Source organism: Trachemys scripta, chromosome 5, assembly GCF_013100865.1.
Source record: "Trachemys scripta elegans isolate TJP31775 chromosome 5, CAS_Tse_1.0, whole genome shotgun sequence".
NCBI classification, from domain to species: Eukaryota; Metazoa; Chordata; order Testudines; family Emydidae; genus Trachemys; species Trachemys scripta.
Window position 1 is genome coordinate 139,603,686 of NC_048302.1, and position 21,096 is coordinate 139,624,781.

Genomic DNA, 21,096 nt, shown 5'->3' on the forward strand with positions numbered 1-21,096 from the left:
GTACCACCTGTGCGCAAGCACAGGTGGTACAATTTGCATCTTCGCCCTCTCCAGATATGGCTGACGACAGTTTATTGTCCAACCCATCACCCTTTGGACTGATTGGTCTGGCTCCCCCATTGATGCTGGATTCCTTATGGTGGTGGACAGTTAAGGGTAATGCCAAGGAGATCCCCTTGCTTGGTCCCCATTGACCAGGACCATTGTCACCGATGTCTCCTGGGGAGGCTGGGGTTGCTGAGAGTTCAGGATCTGTGGTCCAAGCAGGAAGCTCTGTTTTTTTTTTCATATCAACATTCTGGAGCTTCAGGCCAATTACAATGCATGCCACGCCTTTCAAGGTTGTATCAGGGGCCTAGCAGTTCATTCTTATGGACAATACCACCGTGATGTATTATGTGAACAGACAAAGAGGAGCACACTCAAGAGTGCTGTGTCAGGAAGCAATCAGGCTTTGGCAGTTTTGCATCGGAGAGAATGTTACTCTGGTAGTCGATCATTTACCTGGGGCCCAGAATCAACCTGTGGATCTCCTCAGTAAGAATTTGTCCCTCAGTCACAAGTGGTCTCTGAAGTCCAGTGTCCTGTGGTCCATCTTTGCAATGTGGGGCATTCCTATGATCAGTCTGTTTTGCTCTCAAGGGGGCCTCACCAACACCTTTCACGTAGCTTGGGAATCAGCACGCCTGTATGGTTTCCTTCTGATTCCAATTATCCCACAGGTAATCTTCAAACTCAAATTAGACATGTCATGGTCATCCTCATTGCTCCAGCATGGCCGAGGCGATGCTGCTTCTCTGACCTTCAGGGGTTTTCAGTTCAGCCTTCCATATCTTTTTCTTCATCCTTACCTCCATACTCACAATCATAGTCAGCATCCAGCACTTAGCTCTCTACATGTCACCGCATGGCTGCTCCATGATTAAATGAGGAGGAGGAACAATGTTTGGAAGCTGTTGGACAGGTTTTATTCAATAGTAGGAAACACTCCACCAGACTAGCCTGTTTGGCTAAATGGAAACATTTTTTGGTGTGGTGATTGGCTCATGGGGTTCAACTGATGTTAACTGGGATTCAGGACATCATGGAATACTTGTCGCATCTACAGGTCTTGCATTCAGTTAATTGAAGGTCCACCTGGCTGTAATGTCAGTGTTCATCCACTCATCTATAGGAGATCAGTATTTTCAAACACCATGGTGGCAAGGTTCTTGAAAGGAGTCCTTCCTCTCCACCCACCAGTGAGAGAACCAGTTCCTTTGTGGGATCTCAGTAGTGTCTTGGGGTGCATGGATCAGCATTCCCATCACACTCCCCATCAGTACCTGTCCCGAGCTGGGGAAGCTAACGATCCAACCAGTGGACCAAATTTGGTGATGAATCCTGGTCAGATGCCATCTGAGGCACATTGCACATATGCTCAGAAGAATATTGCGTTAGTGGCTCTGATGGGACCTCCACGAGCTGAAGGGAACAGTCTCTTTGCAAATGATCTCCAGGTGGATAACTTCCTGCATCAAGACTGCATACAAAATAGTGTGAGCTACACCCCCTCAAAGGGCACAAGCTCACTCTGAGGGCACAGGCTGTGTTGATGGTATTTTTAAGTGACATTTAAGTATTGGACATTTGCAGGATCACCACTTGGTTGTCCGTGCATACGCTTACCAACGGTTATGCCATTACTGTGGCATCCAGAGCAGTTGTGAACTTTGATAGAGCAGTCCTTGTTTAAGTGGACTCTGGGCCCTACCTCTTGCGGGTACTGCATGTGAGTCACCTAAGTGGAATACATGGCTGCAGCTACTCAAAGGAATAAATGGTTATTTATGGTAACTGTGATTCCTCAAGATGTGATGCAGACGTGTATTCCACAACCCATTTTCCAACCCTTCTGCATCAGAGTCTGAACTCTTGATGTTCAGTGTGAAGGAACTGATGGGGGTTGAGGTGGCACCGTCTCATATAGCCAAGGGAGGGGCTACGGCCATAATCATAGAATATTAGGGTTGGAAGGGACCTCAGGAGGTATCTAGTCCAACCTCCTGCTCAAAGCAGGACCAATTCCCAACTAAATCATCCCAGCCAGGGCTTTGTCAAGCCTGACCTTAAAAACTTCTAAGGAAGGAGATTCCATCACCTCCCTAGGTAACCCATTCCAGTGCTTCACCGCCCTTCTAGTGAAAAAGATTTTTCCTAATATCCAACCTAAACCTCCCCCACTGCAACTTGAGACCATTACTCCTTGTTCTGTCATCTGGTACCACTGAGAACAGTCTAGATCCATCCTCTTTGGAACCCCCTTTCAGGTAGTTGAAAGCAGCTATCAAATCCCCCCTCATTCTTCTCTTCTGGAGACTAAACAATCCCAGTTCCCTCAGCCTCTCCTCAGAAGTCATGTGCTCCAGCTCCCTAATCATTTTTGTTGCCCTCCGCTGGACTCTTTCCAATTTTTCCACATCCTCCTTGTAGTGTGGGGCCCAAAACTGGACACAGTACTCCAGATGAGGCCTCACCAATGTCGAATAGAGGGGAACGATCACATCCCTTGATCTGCTGGCAATGCCCCTACTTATACAGCCCAGAATGCCGTTAGCCTTCTTGGCAACAAGGGCACACTGTCGACTCATATCCAGCTTCTCGTCCACTGTAACCCCTAGGTCCTTTTCTGCAGAACTGCTGCCTAGCCATTCGGTCCCTAGTCTGTAACAGTGCATGGGATTCTTCCGTCCTAAGTGCAGCGCCGCCTCCCTGTGGATATTCCTAGGCAAAATTATCTGGTATGTGAAGAGGCCCGGCCCTAGGGAAAATGGAACCCTGGGTGAACTTGTATTTTGGTGCCCTTTCTTTGAGTTTAAGCGTATTTAGTGATCCACATGCAATTAATATCTAGAATTAGTAAACTGTATAGTACAGGTATGTGTGCTCCACTCCCACCCTCCCCCGCCTTTAACGTCACAGTAAAAAAGCTGTGATTTTGGGGGTAATCTTAGTACTGTGTGTATACATATGCAATTATTTATTACTAGTTCTCCCTTTTGGTTTAAATTATATAAAAGGTTTTTAAATGCTATCTCTGTTTATCTTATAAAGTTGTGGTTGTCTACTATTTTAAAAATGAGATGCAGTAAAAGAATGGCATCTTGGTAAAATGTATTTAACTATTTCATTAGTGTATAAAAAGTATAACTATAGGAGTATTAATAACATTCTAATGATGAAAATGTGACTAGCAGTAGACTAATTCTGTGCCATATGTTAGATAATTAATGGCCATACCACTATCACTGTAAACTAGCAAGCAAGTAAAGATTCTTCCACATGCAAGTACAAATTTTCTATTTTGGTATTGGTTTAATGTGGTGATATTTTTTCTTTCTGATTTTTCTTTCTGAAAGGTTTGAAAAAAATCAAACCAATTATCTAGCCATCCTAGACAGGGAATGAGGTGGGTGACCTGTGGGAAAATAATAGCATGGGGCCATGCAATTAAAGATGGCATCATCCTGCTGCTCACACCCAAAGGGGACAAATTAACCTTGCGTACTCAAACTAGCAGCAAGTTAAGGGCCTCACTTTTTATTTATTTTTAAACAATTTTGTATTTCAAGCCAATCCCTGATTCTGGAGGCATAAAGCTCCCTGTATGTTGAGGGACGCACGCCAACAAACACCCTCTGTGTATGTGAGCTAGTTCCTCCTTCTCATGATTGTGGGGGGTGTCCTTCCAATCACCCCCTCTGTGTTTTGGGGGGTGGGAGTAGTCAGGGAGTCCCTCTCAGGCCCTTCTGTGTGGGGTGATGTCTGTGTAGGCAGAATGGGGAAATCCCCATGGGGTAGCCCCCTATCACCGCTCGGGTGGGGCACTTCTAGTGCTCAGGGTCCCTGCCCTGAAGGGGATAAGGCCCCTCCCTCTGTCTCTAAGAGGCCTCTGCATTAATCCCTTCTGCCAGCTCTCCCCTCAGAGTTGCCACCCTGCAACGTGCTTGTGACTGGTGCCAGGTGGGTCAAGCCAGCCCCTGCCCCACTCCTAAGTCACACCCTTACAGTGGTCACTGCACGGTCCTCCCTGATTCCCACCAAGAGTCCCTCCCACCCACAAGGGGACCAAGCTCTGCCCTCTCTATTATGATTGGCCAGAGGCCCACTCTCGTTCACCTCCTGAGTAGCCAGGTGGACATTCAAGCCCCCACCCACAAGGCCCTGTTCTCTTATCTATCCCCCTTAAAGAGCCTTTCTGAATTGGCCACGTCACTCTGACACCGCCCCATTCAGCTGGCTTCTTCCTCAGATTGGCTCTGGCTTCCCAAGGCCAGGCCCTAACCCACCCCCTCCAATTTACTCTTTTTACATATTGGTCATGGCCCAGTTTGCGAAGCTCCCATTGGCTTCTTGCACAGTCACTCAGACTGAACTCACCATCCAACACCCTACCCCTGGGGAAAGCGTTGAGGGTCCACAACTACAGACCCCTGCATTTTGTCTGTGTGTGCTGGCCCCACGCTGGCCTTCCTTCCAGTCCGTACCTCTGCACCTGTGTTCTGTCCAGAACCCAGCCCAGAGCCCCCCTCCTGGCCTGAGCCCCACGATACCCCCCCGAGCATAGTGCCCTGGGCAGTTGCCCAGGTCACCCACCCCTAAGGCCGGCCTTGCATGCGCACACCTAACTGGAACACACGTCTGCATCACATTGGAAGAAACACAGCTACAGTAAGTAATCATTTGTTCTCCCTGAATAGACGTTCCCTGACTTTGTGGTTTTGTGTCTCCTAGCTAAGGACAAAAGTGAGAAAATTTTCTCCATGGCCTTTGTGAAGCTGATGAGACCTGATGGTACAACCCTGCATGATGGTGAACATGACCTCATTCTATATAAGGTATTGGTGGGCGCAGGCAAATCTGTCTGTCTGTTCAGAATAAAGGAGACCACAAAGAAGATGCATCTTCTCCCTCCAGACTATTTATTTATGCAGGGCATGGGAGCTTAGGGAGTCTACTCTTTATGGGTGCAAGCTTTTTAGACTGCCCCCCCAACACAGCCCTTCCAGATGCTTCCCAGGACTTCCCATTGTCCCTTCTACCCTCTGATCCTCTAGGGCTCTGTTTCCCCCAGCTGTTGTCCATTTTCTTCGCTTTCTCCAGCCTCTATTCTGCTCTTTTGCAGTGGCCCTGTACATGCCTATTGCAGTCTTTCTGTTACGATGCAGAACAGTCATGTCTATAAGTTGTAGCTTCGTTTTCTGGCACATTTTTGGGTTGTCTTCAATAGAAATGAATGGTTTCGATTAAGAAATTAGTTAATTTGGCTGCATAATTCAGCACTTCTATGCCACAGCAGTTGAGGATTCTTATTAGAGCATGGATAGAAATTTCATGCTCTAATAAGAATATAACATTAGGGATCTATTATAGACCATCTGACCAGGACAGTGATAGTGATGATGAAATGCTATCAAAATTAAGAACCCAATAATAGTGGGGGATTTCAATTATCCTCATATTGACTGGGAACATTTCACTTCAGGACGAAATGCAGAGATAAAATTTCTCGATACTTTAAATGACTGCTTCATGGAGCAGCTGGTACGGGAACCCACAAGGGGAGAGGCAACTCTAGATTTGGTCCTGAGTCGAGCGCAGGAGCTGATCCAAGAGGTAACTATAGCAGGACCGCTTGGAAATAGTGACCATAATACAATAGCGTTCAACATCCCTGTGGTGGGAAGAACATCTCAACAGCCCAACACTGTGGCATTTAATTTCAAAAGGGGGAACTATACAAAAATGAGGGGGTTAGTTAAACAGAAGTTAAAAAGTACAGTGACTAAAGTGAAATCCCTGCAAGCTGCATGGACGTTTTTTAAAGACACCATAATAGAGGCCCAACTTCAATGTATACCCCAAATTAAGAAACACAGTAAAAGAACTAAAAAAGAGCCACTGTGGCTTAACAACCATGTAAAAGAAGCAGTGAAAGATAAAAAGACTTCCTTTAAAAAGTGGAAGTCAAATCCTAGTGCGCAAATAGAAAGGAGCATAAACACTGCCAAATTAAGTGCAAGAATGTAATAAGAAAAGCCAAAGAGGAGTTTGAAGAACGGCTAGCCAAAAACTCCAAAAATAATAACAATGTTTTTTAAGTACATCAGAAGCAGGAAGCCTGCTAAACAACCAGTGGGGCCCCTTGATGATCGAGATACAAAAGGAGCGCTTAAAGACGATAAAGTCATTGCGGAGAAACTAAATGGATTCTTTGCTTCAGTCTTCACGGGTGAGGATGTTAGGGAGATTCCCAAACCTGAGCTGGCTTTTGTAGGTGACAAATCTGAGGAACTGTCACGGATTGAAGTGTCACGAGAGGCGGTTTTGGAATTAATTGATAAACTTAACATTAACAAGTCACCGGGACCAGATGGCATTCACCCAAGAGTTCTGAAAGAACTCAAATGTGAAGTTGTGGAACTATTAACTAAGGTTTGTAACCTGTCCTTTAAAGCGGCGTCTGTACCCAATGATGGGAAGTTAGCTAATGTAACGCCAATATTTAAAAAGGGCTCTAGAGGTGATCCCGGCAATTACAGACCGGTAAGTCTAACGTTGGTACCGGGCAAATTAGTCGAAACAATAGTTAAGAATAAAATTGTCAGACATATAGAAAAACATAAACTATTGAGCAATAGTCAACATGGTTTCTGTAAGGGGAAATCGTGTCTTACTAATCTATTAGAGTTCTTTGAAGGGGTCAACAAACATGTGGACAAGGGGGATCCAGTGGACATAGTGTACTTAGATTTCCAGAAAGCCTTTGACAAGGTCCCTCACCAAAGGCTCTTAAGTAAAATAAGTTATTATGGGATAAAAGGGAAGGTCCTTTCATGGATTGAGAACTGGTTAAAAGACCGGGAACAAAGGGTAGGAATTAATGGTAAATTCTCAGAATGGAGAGGGGTAACTAGTGGTGTTCCCCGAGGGTCAGTCCTCGGACCAATCCTATTCAACTTATTTATAAATGATCTGGAGAGAGGGGTAAACAGTGAGGTGGGAAAGTTTGTAGATGATACTAAACTGCTCAAGATAGTTAAGACCAAAGGAGACTGTGATAAACTTCAAAAAGATCTCACAAAACTAAGTGATTGGGCAACAAAATGGTAAATGAAATTTAATGTGGATAAATGTAAAGTAATGCACATTGGAAAAAATAGCCCCCATCATATTGTATGTATAGTTGGGGTTAATTTAGCTACAACAAGTCAGGAAAAAGATCTTGGAGTCATCGTGGATAGTTCTCTGAAGATGTCCGTGCAGTGTGCAGAGGCGGTCAAAAAAGCAAACAGGATGTTAGGGATCATTAAAAAGGAGATAGAGAATAAGACTGAGAATATATTATTGCCCTTATATAAATCGATGGTATGCCCACATCTCGAATACTGCATACAGATGTCGTCTCCTCATCTAAAAAAAGATATACTGGCACTAGAAAAGGTTCAGAAAAGGGCAACTAAAATGATTAGGGGTTTGGAACAGGTCCCATAGGAGGAGAGATTAAAGAGGCTAGAACTCTTCAGCTTGGAAAAGAGGAGACTAAGGGGGGATATGATAGAGGTCTATAAAATCATGAATGATGTGGAGAAAGTGGATAAGGAAAAGTTATTTACTTATTCCCATAATACAAGAACTAGGGGTCACCAAATGAAATTAATAGGCGACAGGTTTAAAACAAATACAAGGAAGTTCTTCTTCACGCAGCGCAGTCAACTTGTGGAACTCCTTACCTGAGGAGGTTGTGAAGGCTAGGACTATAACAGGGTTTTAAAAGAGAACTGGATAAATTCATGGTGGTTAAGTCCATTAATGGCTATTAGCCAGGATGGGTAAGGAATGGTGTCCCTGGCCTCTGTTTGTCAGAGGATGGAGATGGATGGCAGGAGAGAGATCACTTTATCATTGCCTGTTGGTCCACTCCCTCTGGGGCACCTGGTTGGCCACTGTCGATAGACAGGATACTGGACTAGATGGACCTTTGGTGTGACCTGGTACGGCCGTTATGTTCTAGGATATGATGTGAAATCAGGAGCCATGACCCATACTTCAGTGCTGAGTTAACACAGGGTTCTGGGAGTGTGCACAATAATTCAATTTTGCCCTGCTGCAGGAATTGAGGGCCACCTAATTAAGGTCTGTATAAATGATCCTATGAATAACATACCTTTCCTCTATAGAAAAGTACAAAATGATCAGACTCACTGAAAAACACACTATGCTGGGGAAGAGTCAACATGGCTTTTGTAAAGGGAAATCATGCCACACCAATCTATTAGAATTATTTGAGGGGGGGTCAACAAGCATGTGGATAAAGGTGATCCAGGGGATATAGTGTACTTGGACTTTCAGAAAGACTTTGACAAGGTCCCTCAACAAAGGCTGTTAAGCAAAGTAAGATGCCATGGGATAAGAGAGAAGGTCCTCTCATGGATCAGTAACTGGTTAAAAAATAGGAAACAAAGGATAGGAATAAATGGCCGGTTTTACAATGGAAAGAGGTAAATATTGGGGGTCCTCCAAGGATCTGAATTGGGACCTGTGCCATTCAACTTGTTCTTATATGATCTGGAAAAGGGAGTGAAAGTGAGGTGACAAAGATTAAAGATGATACAAAATTACTCAAGATAGTTAAGTCCAAAGCTGATTGTGAAGAGTTACAAAGGGACTCAAAAATTGGGTGAGTGGATAACAAAATGGCAGATGATATTCACTGTTGATAAGTGCAATGTAATGCACACTGGAACAAGTAGTCCCAACTATGCATACAAAATGATGGGGTCTAAATTAGCTGTTACCCCTCAAGAAAGAGAGCTTTGGAGTCATCGTGAATAGTTTTCTGAAAATATCCAGTCAATATGCAGCAGCAGTCAAAAAAAGTAACAATGCTAAGAACCATTAGGAAAGTGATAGATAATAAGACAGAAAATATCATCATGGCAGTATAAAATTCCATGGCATACCCACATCTTGAATGCTGCATGCAGTTATGGTCGCTCTCTCTCAAAAAAAGATATATTAGAATTGGAAAAGGTACAAAGAAGGACAACAAAAATGAGGAGGAGTATGGAACAGATTCCATATGAGTAGAGATTAAAAAGACTGGAACTTTTCATCTTAGAAGAGAGATGACTAAGGGGGAATATGATAGAGGTCTATAAAATCAGGTTTGGCTTGGAGAACATTAATAAGAAAGTGTTATTTACCTCCCTCAACGGGGGGAGGGATAGCCTGCTAAACCCAGGGTTGTGAGTTCAATCCTTGAGGGGGCCACTTAGGGATCTGGGGCAAAATTACTTGGTCCTGCTAGTGAAGGCAGGGGGCTGGACTTGATGACCTTTCAAGGTCCCTTCCAGTTCTAGGAGATAAAAAATAACACAAGAACAAGGGGTCACCCAATGACATTAATAGACAGCAGGTTTAAAACTGTGGAGGAAAACAAAGTCCTCACTCTGGGTTTAAAGCAACAAGCCAGAGGCAGCTTTATTACGAGCAGGGTTGGCTCCAGGCACCAGCCTACCAAGCATGTGCTTGGGGCAGCACCTGGAGGGGGCGGCGCTCACCCAGGGAGAGCGGAGCCACAGCGGGCTCAGCGCTCCCCCTCCCCCCGGCCGGGCTCGCCACCCTCCCCCCGGCGCTCGGGGAGAGCGGGGGCTGCAGCCGGGCTCGCCGCCCTCCCACCAGCGCTCCGGCTGGCTGGGGAGAGCGGGGCCGTGGCTGGGCTCAGCGCGCTCCCCGCCGGGGGGGGCAGCAGGAGGCTTTTTTGCCTGGGGCGGCAAAAAAGCCAGAGCCGGCCCTGATTACGAGCAATTGCAATATGCACAGGAGAGTACACACAAACAGGGATTCCCCCTCCTGAGGCAGGTCTCCGTTAGATAAACAATTAGGGCAAGCTTTTATACCTTTTGTTATATACAGTAATGATCAACAACTGCATTTTGTTTCTACGTATTCCTTCCTGATAGCTTGCTTTTCTCAGCAATTTTCTGCTACTGTCGGTGTTCCGTTCTTCTCTAACACAAGGTCCAAAGAACCTCTCTGTTTTTCCCACTCGCCCAGGCCCTGCATTAAGAGTTAGCCTGACTCTGGCTCTTGGTCTGTGCTTTTCCCAGCTTCCACAAACAAACATAAGGAAGTACTTCTTTATGCAAAGCAGAGTCCACCTCCAGACCATTGTCAAAATTTTAACTGGAATTAAAAAAAAATAGATAAATTCATGGAGGATAAGTCTATCAGTGGCTATTCGCCAAAATGGTCAGGGATGCAACTGCATGATCCGGGTGTCCCTAAACGTCTGACTGATAGAAGCTGGGACAGGATGACAGGGGATGGACCACTCAATCATTGTCCTGCTATGTTTCTTCCCTCTGGGGCACCTGGCACTGGCCACTGTTGGAAGACAGGATCCTGGGCTAGATGGACCTTGGTCAGACCTAATATGGCCATTATTATGTTCTCTCTTTGCTTCCCTCCTTTCACTGTGCTGGTATCAATCAGAGATGGGAAACCCTATTGGATGCCATTTAGCCTATGCTCTAGAGATCAGCTCAGGATCATTCCCTAGAATATATTTTCTAGTGCTTCATCCAGTCTAGTTATAAATGTTCCCAACGATGGACCTGTCACCCTTTCCGTGGGCCTCTTCATAGGAGCTGGGGAGGCTCTACAACCTGCTCCCTTCCCAGGACTGCCCACCACTGAGTGGCACTTCCTCCTTTTAAGGCCCTCCTCCATTCTTGGCATGACTCGCAGGTGCAGTGGTGTGGGGCAACTCCAGCCCAACTAGCTCCTTATCCCTTTCTATGTTGGTGTGGGGGTTATACACCCTGTCACGGTGCCCTTAATCTCTGTGCATAATGCAGCCCCTCTTATCCAGGATCACTTTTTGTTCTTTTCTGATATACTTTTTGGTATTTTTCTGGAAATGCAGTGTGCCCATAATTGGACCTCACTGTGCCCTGTTTCTTGCACAGCAGGGCCTTGGTCCCTGATTGGGGCTCCTAGATACTACTGCAATACAAATAAATAAATAAATACTAGGGGAAAATCTTTCTGAAGGTCATGCACCAGTGCGCGCGCGCACACCTATTGGAATGCACATGAGCAATCACTGGAAGAAGTAGTAATTCTTCTGTTCTACTCTGCTCTGATTAGGCCTCAACTGGAGTATTGTGTCCAGTTCTGGGCACCACATTTCAGGAAAGATGTGGACAAATTGGAGAGAGACCAGAGAAGAGCTACAAAAATGGTTAAAGGTCTAGAAAACATGAGCTATGAGGGAAGATTGAAAAAATTTGAGTTGTTTAGTTTGGAAAAAAGACTGAGAGGGGATACAATAACAGTTTTCAAGTATGTAAAAGGCTGTTACAAGGAGGAGGAAGAAAAATTGTTTTTCTTAACCTCGGAGGATAGGACAAGAAGCAATCTGCTTAAATTGCAGCAAGGGAGGTTTAGGTTGGACATTTGGAAAAAACTTCCTAACTGTCAGGGTGGTTAAGCACTGGAATAAATTACCTAGGGAGATAAAAATCTCCAATGATGGAGATTCCACAAAGAGCAGCTTAGATAAACCCATGTCAGGAATGGTCTAGATAATTAGTCCTGCCACGAGTGCAGGGGCCTTGACTAGATGACCTCTCGAGATCCCTTCCAGTTCTATGATTCTAGGATTATGAACTACAAACTACTGAGGTAAACTACACTACAAAGCTAGGGAAAGGCGAGGAGAACTTGCAAGCAAGTCACTCGCAGTTCCAACAATCCTCACAGGCAGTAAGAAGGAAGTGAAAGTGGGGTTGGGCCGGCAGGGTCATATATTGAGCACCATGAAGGCGCCACTCCAGGGGGCTCCATAGCCAACCCGACAGGACCTACTGAGGGAAAAAACTTCCCGGCAAATGTGCACACAGCATGTGCACACCTGATTGGAATTGACGTGAACAAGCACTCGAAGAAGAACTGGGTTGGTTTGGTGTGATTTGTTCTTGTCAAATCCATGTTGGTGGGTACTTATAACCCTGTTATCCTCTAGGACAGTGCTTACTTATACCCAGTTCTTCTTCGAGTGCTTGTTCACGTCAATTCCAATCAGGTGAATAAAGGTAAATCTCACCCTCAGAGATGTTCCAATAAACTTCTTTCACAGACTAGACTCCTTCCTAGTCTGGGCCCAATCCTTTCCCCTGGTATAGTCTTTGATAGTTCCAGCAGACATCTTAGGTGGAAAGCAGGGGTGTTCTCATGACTGGCAGCCCCCTTTATTCTGTTCCACCCCCTTTTATAGTTTTGGCCCAATGCTGGAACCCTTTGTCTCTCTGGATCCCCACCCCACCTTCTAAATGGAAAAGCACCAGGTTTAAGATGGATTCCAGTATCCTGTGACATGGTCACATGTCCTGTGAGACTTCATTCTTCCAGGGCTGGCCCGCACGTACCCAGGGAGGCTTGAAGCCATTTACAACCAATTGTCCTAGTCAGTGGAAGCCATCAAGCTTCAAATCACCATTAATGGCCCACACTTTGCATAATTACAATAGGACTTCAGAGTTATATTTCATATTCCTAGTTTCAGATACATGAACGATACATTCATACAAATAGGATGAACACACTCAGTAGATTATAAGCTTTGTAATAATACCTTACAAGAGACCTTTTGCATAAAGAATATTCCAGTTACATCATATTTACACTCATAAGCATATTTCCATAAAACATATGGAGTGCAACGCTACAATTACTTTGAGATCTAGCAGTTAGCCAGTTTGTAATCTTTTAAATCCATATTCTTCACTGACTTCGTGTAGTGCTAATTATTGTACCAGAATATCATTTGGGACTAAGTCAATACCTTACCAAGTCTAAGTATATTTTGTCAATACAGTTACTGCTATCAACCAAACTTATCAAAAAATGCTGAGTCATACAGGTTGAATCTTTTATGTCCTGCCCATTCTGATGACACGCTTTGGATTTTAGGGTGACATCAGGAAATTGGAGGATGCCAGCTCTTACCTGAATCTACCTTTTACGAGAAGTCTGTCAGAAACCAAGACCCTTTCTGGTTCGTCATTCCGAGTGAGTGGTGGCACGGCTGGTATGGGCATATGTTCCCGGGACAGCTTCCAAATCTCCACCCTCGTCTGCTCCACCAAACTAACCCAGAATGGTATGTAGGAGTTTTCCCCTGCTTTCAGCAGATGTGCATACCATAAAGTTCAGTGTGACACTTCTGCAGTGTGCCAGTGTGCACATCCCAACATGCCAGTGTGCACACTGCCATACTTAAATAAGCTGTATTCACTTCCTACACATCTTTATGTGTGTGTCCACCTTGCACACAGCTGCACAGCCCATCATACCTTTGGCAAACATGTATGTTTAGGTTAAAAGCATTAATTAAATGTCTAAAGTGTAACCTTGCTAAAGTGAGGGAATTCTGAGGAATTGGCTCCCAGCAGCACTAAATCAGCCTGTTCCTGGGGACACATCACAGGAGAGCTTCTTATACACACCTCAGGACATTAGCACGTGATATCTGGCAGATGATGATATAATTAAATGCAAAAAATCCTCAGCTGTAACATTAATGATACAAAAACAACGAGGAGTCCTTGTGGCACCTTGGAGATTAACAAATTTATTTGGGCATAAGCTTTTGTGGGCTAAAACCCACTTCATCAGATGCATGCAGTGAAAAATACAGTAAGCAGTATAAATATTACAGCACATGAAAAGATGGGAGTTGCCTTACCGGGGAGGGGTGAGGGGTATGTGTGTCAGTGCTAACGAGGGCAATTCAATTAAGGTGGAAGCAGCCTATTCTCAACAGTTGACAAGAAGGGGTGATTATCAAGAGAGGGAAAATTACTTTTGTAGTACTAACAAGGCCAATGCAATCGTCGCCACCTTACAGTAACAGAAGCACCAAAAAGCGAGAAAACGTGAAAGGTAAACTCTGGTTGTACTCTGAAAAAACATCTTTTCACTTGATCTGGAGTCAACTCACTGAGAGACACCGCCATACAGCCCTACACTATTTATACAGCCACTTTTCAAACTGACCGCTCTACAAACTGTGCCTGAATATGAGCTGCAAGCAGAGCTATTTCTTGCTGATGCATTGTCAGCAATGAAAATGGTGCAATTAACAATTCTGTGAGTGCTGCGTGAGCCAGAACAGACTCCAGCTGTGTCTCCTAGAACTGAGCTGGGTTCATGGGAACAGACTCCAGCCCTCTCTACCAGAGGTGAACTGTCTTTCCAGGGTCATAAAAGTAAAGAAGTAGTAAAACCATTTTAGTCGGTCAAATCAGCAGACAGGATACACATGGGAAGCAGAGCTGTTGAACATGAAGATGCCATTTTTTGTGTAGTCACTTGTGACAAGGTCGAAAGGTGCTCCCCAAACTCTAGTGCATAAGTGGTTAACTCAGACCCCTGCCTGTCATATGGGTGATGGGTAGAGGAGAAGTGGCTGTGGTAGTGCCCACCTTCAGGGAAGGCCATGTCCTTTCCCATCTCAGTTGGTTAAAAGGCTGGAGGGGTCTAGAGCATTTGGGAAAACTCTTCTGAATGGCTTGTGTTTGTTTGGAATCATTTCTTTATGAAGCTATAAAAGAAAACTCATAGAATGGGGTTGTAACTGCTGCTGGTGAGAACATTATTAATCCTCCCTGGCTGAGGGTTCCACCCCACTGGCTTACATCGCTTTTCAGAATTAACCACACAACTTTAACTCCGCCCCCTTCAAGATATCCTTTATGATACAGCTGTTAGTGTATAAACATCAGAGGGGTAGCCGTGTTAGTCTGAATCTGTAAAAAGCAACAGAGGGTCCTGTGGCACCTTTGAGACTAACAGAAGTATTGGAAGCATAAGCTTTCGTGGGTAAGAACCTCACTTCTTCAGATGCAAGTGTATAAACACACATTTATCAGCATCCATGGGCAGTCTCTTGCCTGTGAGGAAAATGCTTGGGAAACTGCAAGGGGTCAAGCCGGAGTCAGTAGTGAGAAGCTAGAGCCACAGGTCAATCCAGAGGTCAGGAAGTGGAGTAAGCAGGGTAGCAGGGAAAGAAGAGTTCAAGGCAAGGGCAGGACAGAGGCAAGGCTGGGTGCAAGGCAGGAACAAGGTAACACAAGTGCAAGCACAATGTTGGGCATGAGCATTGAGAAGCCAGTTAGCTGCAGCTACTGCTGTTGGCTTAAGAGCCGGCCTGCTAGCCCCTCCAGCCAATCAGGTGATATGGCCGGTCAGGCAGCCTGCTACAGACCAGCTGTACTGATGAGGCTGCCTGGAGACTAGCTCTGCTGCAGGCCTTTACAGTACCCCCCTCCCCATCGAGGGTGCCGTCTAGAGGCCTTGGAGCCTGGTTTCTTGGGGTACATGTGGTGAAAGACTTGCAGGAGATCTCAGGCATGGATGTGTTCTGCAGGTTGTCAGGAACGTTTGTCTGAGCCATACCTGTCCCAGTCAATTAGATACCCAGCAAGGGTCTAGAACAGGGGTGGGCAAACTATGGCCCGTGGGCCACATCTGGCCTGCCAGCCAATTTAATCCGGCCCTCGAGCTCCCACTGGGGAGCAGGGTCGGGGGCCACTCCGCGTGCATATGCCGCGGCTCCATGCAGCTCCTGGAAGCAGCGGCATGTCCCCCCTCCTGCTCCTACGCATAGAGGCAGCCACGGGGCTTCATGCGCTGCCCCCCGTCCCAAGTGCCGCCCTTGCAGCTCCCATTGGCTGGGAACTGTGGCCAATGGGAGCTGCAGGGCAGCACTTGAGAACGGGGCAGCACACAGATGGATAGCTCAGTGGTCTGAGTATTGGCCTGCTAAACCCAGGGTTGTGAGTTCAATCCTTGAGGGGACCACTTAGGGATCTGGGGCAAAATCAGTACTTGGTCCTGCTAGTGAAGGCAGGGGGCTGGACTCAGTGACCTTTCAGGGTCCCTTCCAGTTCTAGGAGATAGATAGGTATACCTCCACGTAGGAGCCAGAGGGGGGAACATGCTGCTGCTTCCAGGAGCTGCTTGAGGTAAGCGCAGCCTAGAACCCCCTCCCACACTCTGAACCCCTCGGTCCCAGCCTGGAGCATCCTCCTACACCTCAAACCCCTCATCCTGCACCCCCAGCGGGGGCCCTCACTCCCTCTGCCCCAACCTGGAGGTCCCTTCTGCACCCTGAACTCCTCATTTCTGACCCACCCCAGAGCCTGCACCCCCAGCCAGAGCCTTCACCCCTTCCTGAACCCCAACCCCAATTTCATGAGCATTTATGGCCTCCCATACAATTTCCATACCCAGATGTGGCTGTCAGTCCAAAAAAGTTTGCCCACCCCTGATCTAGAATATATCAAACCACTTATTTTTCTTGGCCCCAAACAGTTATAGGTGGAGGAGGAGGACGACTAGTATGCAGTGGGAAAGGATTCTTGAATAATAAATTTTAGAAGGGAGATGTGTAAATCTTGAGAGAATCTTGTAGCTGTAACTTGAACATAACAGGGTTGATCTGTTTCATGATCTGGAAAGACCTTGTGTACTGATAATCCAGCTTTGCAGAGAGGCAAGTTGATCACAGATTCCAGGCGGATAACCACCCCTTATCCCCTACCCTAAAACCAGGTATTGGCTGGCGGAACTGGCTGGCATACCATTCATAAGTTGTCTTGGTGATTTTTAACTGCCCCTGGAGTTGTGGGCAATGATTTTGGTAATGGCAAGCATTGACAATTTGGCGAGGATCTCTGAGTGAGCATGATGGTGGAAAGTATAGTTGGCAAAGAAAAGAGTCTTACTTGCTGGAGGCATTTGTAGCATTGATGTAAGCAAACTTGGCGTGAGGTGAGGAATCAGGGACAGCCAATTATCTCAATGATAAGTTTAGAAAGTAACGTAGGTACTGTTCAAGAACTTCATTGACCCACTCTGCCTGATTATTGGTGCTTGTATACAAGGCCATTGTGGTTAGGGTGTCAATACTCAGATGGCCTAGAAATTCTTGCCAGAAGTAGGAAATAAACTGAACTCCTTGGTCAGATACCATGCCTGTAGGCAAGCCATGGAGACAAAAGATGTTGTTCACAAATAGGCGAACTGTCTCCTGAGCAGAAGGAAGCACCTGGCATGGAACAAAATATGCCAACTTGGTTAAGTGGTCAACCACCACTAGAATTGTACTGTGGCCTTGGGAAGGTGGTAATTCTATGATAAAGTCCATGCGAAGGATGGCCCAAATCCAGGGCGGAGTGGATGGGGCTGGATGAGACCCAGCAGTCTTGAATGGGGCAGTCTTAGTCCGGGTGCAAAGATCATAGGAATCTACACAGGACGCAACAGAGGTGCATATGGCTGGCCACCAAAACTTCCTGGAAACCAGGTCTTGAATCTTGGAATGGCCAAAGTGGCCTGCTAGGGGAGTATGCTGGCAGAATTGTAGGACTCAAAGCCAAGTGATCCCATCAGGCACACAGATGTGTCCCTTAGGGTATAGGATCCCATTCTGGAATGTGAAGACTGCAGAGGTCTGGTCCTGGTCATGGTCTAAGACTTGATGGGTTCACTAAGTAACAGAGTGGATGGTGCATAACAGGTTGAAGGCTACTGTTGACTAATATACGCTGACTAGCATACATATATATTATATATTGTGGGTAGTATTATTAACATATTCCAAGCATTTAAGTATACATATTATTAAGTATTAATATAGCAGTTATATAGCCCAAATTGGCCTGTTATAATCCTGTTCACTTATGTTAAGTATCCCATAACCTCTTACATAAACTGAAGTAAGCTTTGGCTTAAGGAGATAGGAAAACTGTCAGTATCAAGACATATAATTGATTTTCTCATAGCAACAAAAAGAGTTAGCCTCACAAACCTATTTATCCTAATACAGGCCTAGGAGGTTTCTTTTTGCCTCTTAGTACCTGGAATGCATGTACTCAGAACAAAGGTAAGGTGCATATACACCGGTGCAGTTTCTTCCTTTCAAGAGTCTGACCAGTGGTGAGTACAGTATCCAGACAGCCTTCTGAAACCAAGCATTGTTAAATTTTAATAGTAGGAACAAAGCTGCTTCTTCGAGGAGTGTCCCTCTGGGTGCTCCACTTTAGACATCTTGACGCCCTATTGGAGAGCGATAGACCCTATGAGGGCAAGCTCAAACGGAGGCTCACAAAGCAAAGTGAAATCCTCAACCTCGGCATCCGCAGAGCCGAAAAGAAACTCGGTACTGAGCGGCGCAGTGGTGCCACCTGCTGTACCTACGCCACCCAGCGCAAAGCCCTTGGCACCAGCGACTACAATTCACATTGTTATACTTATAAGAAGCACACAGGATTTTTACAGGGGAGAAGGCAGCACGCCGCATTTATTGAGAATACAGCAGTTAGCATATGCTTTTTAATTACACACACACACCATGCACACAGTTTTGCCAGTTGATGTTTATAGTTACCAGTTTAGAGTTTGGATTAATTTAATGGCCAGCCAGATTGGTTGCAGAGAGGGGAGCAGGGTGTTGTTGGTTGAGATTTGATGCTTTTGGAGTGTGGCAAGACAAACCCAAAGTTTTATGGCAAAGCACCCTGCTTTTATAGGTTATTTTTTGTTGTTGAAGTTTATGGATTTTGCTGTGTTCGTTTATGACCGGTTACTTTTTAATTTGTGTTATTTTTTGATGTTAACATTTTAAAACACCTTTGAGAGGGTTATTTTGTTTTGGATTTGATTTAATTAATTGTTTTTAGGGGTGCCAGCCTTTACCTTAGGATTGTTAATTTGCCCTAAGGGGAAAGACATTGTAAATTAAAGCTTACTACATTTTATAACCAAAATAAGGCCTATTCCTCTGCAACACTTCAGTTCCGCATAGCTAATTATGCAGCTCTACTGGCGAAATACATGCACACCATCTTTTTGAAAATATCAGAATTTATTGACAATTTGCCCGATGATAAAAAAACAATGTAAAGCGAATATTGCTGAAGGACATCTCATCGCCAGGATGGCCTTGCAGGCCTCTCTGGACTCTGCAGACACGGCAGCATGATCCACCGCAACATCTGTGGTTTATGTGCTGGGCATCCTGGCTCTATCTCTCGGGGTCCCCCAGGGAGGTCCAGGCAACAGTCAAGGACTTACCATTCGAAGACCCAAAATTATTTGCGGCCAAAATGGATGAATCTTTCCACACCCTTAAAGACTCAAGGGCAACCTGGAAATCCCTGGGTATCTACACAGCTGCAAATAAAAAGAAACAGGACAGGTATTATACCCAGAGCTTCCGATCACCACCATATGCACAAAACAGACAGTATGACCAATGCCGCAAGCAAAGGCAAACCAGACGTCGACAGCCACAAAACCAACCTTCAACATCCCAACAATCCAAAATTAGACAGCAGTTTTTAAGGTGTGGTTGAGGGCACGAGACAACCACTCATTCTAATGCTAGAAACAGAAACTGCCTCCCGACCATTCGGAGATCGTTTGTCACCTTTTCACCTAGTCTGGTGCAGCATCATGACAGGCAGATGAGTTTTAGAAATGATCCAAACTGGTTACTCCATCCCCTTTATCTTCAGCTACCCACCCTCCCTCCCCGTCCCTCTTCAGGGACCCCTCTCTTGAGTCACTGTTGCAACAAGAAATAATCTTATTTATCTAGGTGCAGTGGAACCTGTACCAACTCAACACAAAGGGAAAGGGTTCTATTCAAATTTATTTTCTCATGCAGAAAATTATTTTCTCACGCAGAAAAAGAAAGGCAGATGGAGACCCATATTGGATCTAAGGAAACTCAATAAATTTGTAAAAACCCAACATTTCAAGATGGTGACAGTATCAACCATAATTCCAGTGTTAGAAAAGGGGGACTGGCTCTTGGCCCTCGACCAGCAGGAGGCGTATTTCCACATTACCATCCACCCATCACAAGAAGATTCTTGAGGCCCATCCTAGGGAAACAACACTTCCAATACAAAGCACTAGCCTTTGGTTTGTCCACTGCCCCAAGGGTTTTCTCCAAAGTTCTAGCTGTCATGGTGGCACACCTCCGCAGACACGGAGTCATGATATTTCCATACTTGGACGATTGCCTCATAAGGGCACAAACACAACAAGAAGCAATAAACGCCACACCGAGTATAACCCTTTTCACAAGCCTAGGGTCCTAGATAAACGAATAAAAGTCCACACTGATTCCTGTCCAGAAATTGGAATTCATAGGAGCCTGTCCCAACTGTTCAATAGCATCAGCAATGCTACCTCAACAATGCTTCATCAGACTAGTCAATTGAATTTAGACATTGATGGACAGCTCATAAACATCAGCCAGAACATATTTACAGCTCTTGGGGCATATGTCAGCAACAACATTTGTTGTCAAACACATCGGATTTCACATGAGATGCCTGCAGGCCTGGCTTTGAACAGTGTACATACCCCACAGGCACAATCTAAACAGATGTTATAATGCCACGCAGGGTCAAAGACTCCCTAAAATGGTGGACACAACCAAAGAACGTCTGTTCAGGAGTCCCATTTCTACAAAGAACTCCAACCATGACAATCATTGTTGACAACAGGGTGTGCCACTACCCCTGAAATGGATCTTTACTGGCTCCCGGTGGAGCAGATTACTGTCATATCTGTGAAAAAGGTCCACAGTCATTGTCTTCAGTACAAAGCAGTTTACTGAGGAGGAATTACATAAGCTGTAAAGGGTTATATTAAGCACATAACTCCTATGTTAGACATTAAGTGCTAGATATTAAGAGCTATACGTTCCTCTTAGCGAGTCTCTCTTTCACAAACATACACAAACAGGTCCTGCGCTAGCCTCACGCAGTTCCTGCTTGACAAACAGAGAAGGTGGTTACCAATTTTATAGACGGTGTCTTTCCTCCTGGTCTGTTCTTTTTCAGCCCTCTGGTCTGTCTCGGACTCCCTTGAGGCAAGGCCTTGGTTGCTTTGAGACCCCTCTGGTCACAATCCTACTCTAGCCCACGGAGCAGTTTTAGCTACTCTGTCTAGCAGCATTGCTTCTTCAAG

General features: G+C 45.4%; 1 protein-coding gene across 1 annotated transcript in view; it reads left to right on the forward strand.

The window, feature by feature from the left end:
- LOC117878454 (dedicator of cytokinesis protein 2-like) overlaps positions 1-21,096 on the forward strand; it is a gene marked incomplete in the record, with an annotated part of 325,642 nt that overhangs the window by 71,014 nt on the left and 233,532 nt on the right. The window contains 2 exon segments of the mRNA XM_034772650.1: positions 4,774-4,877; positions 13,018-13,207. Of these exon segments, the coding sequence (XP_034628541.1) occupies positions 4,774-4,877; positions 13,018-13,207 (294 nt within the window).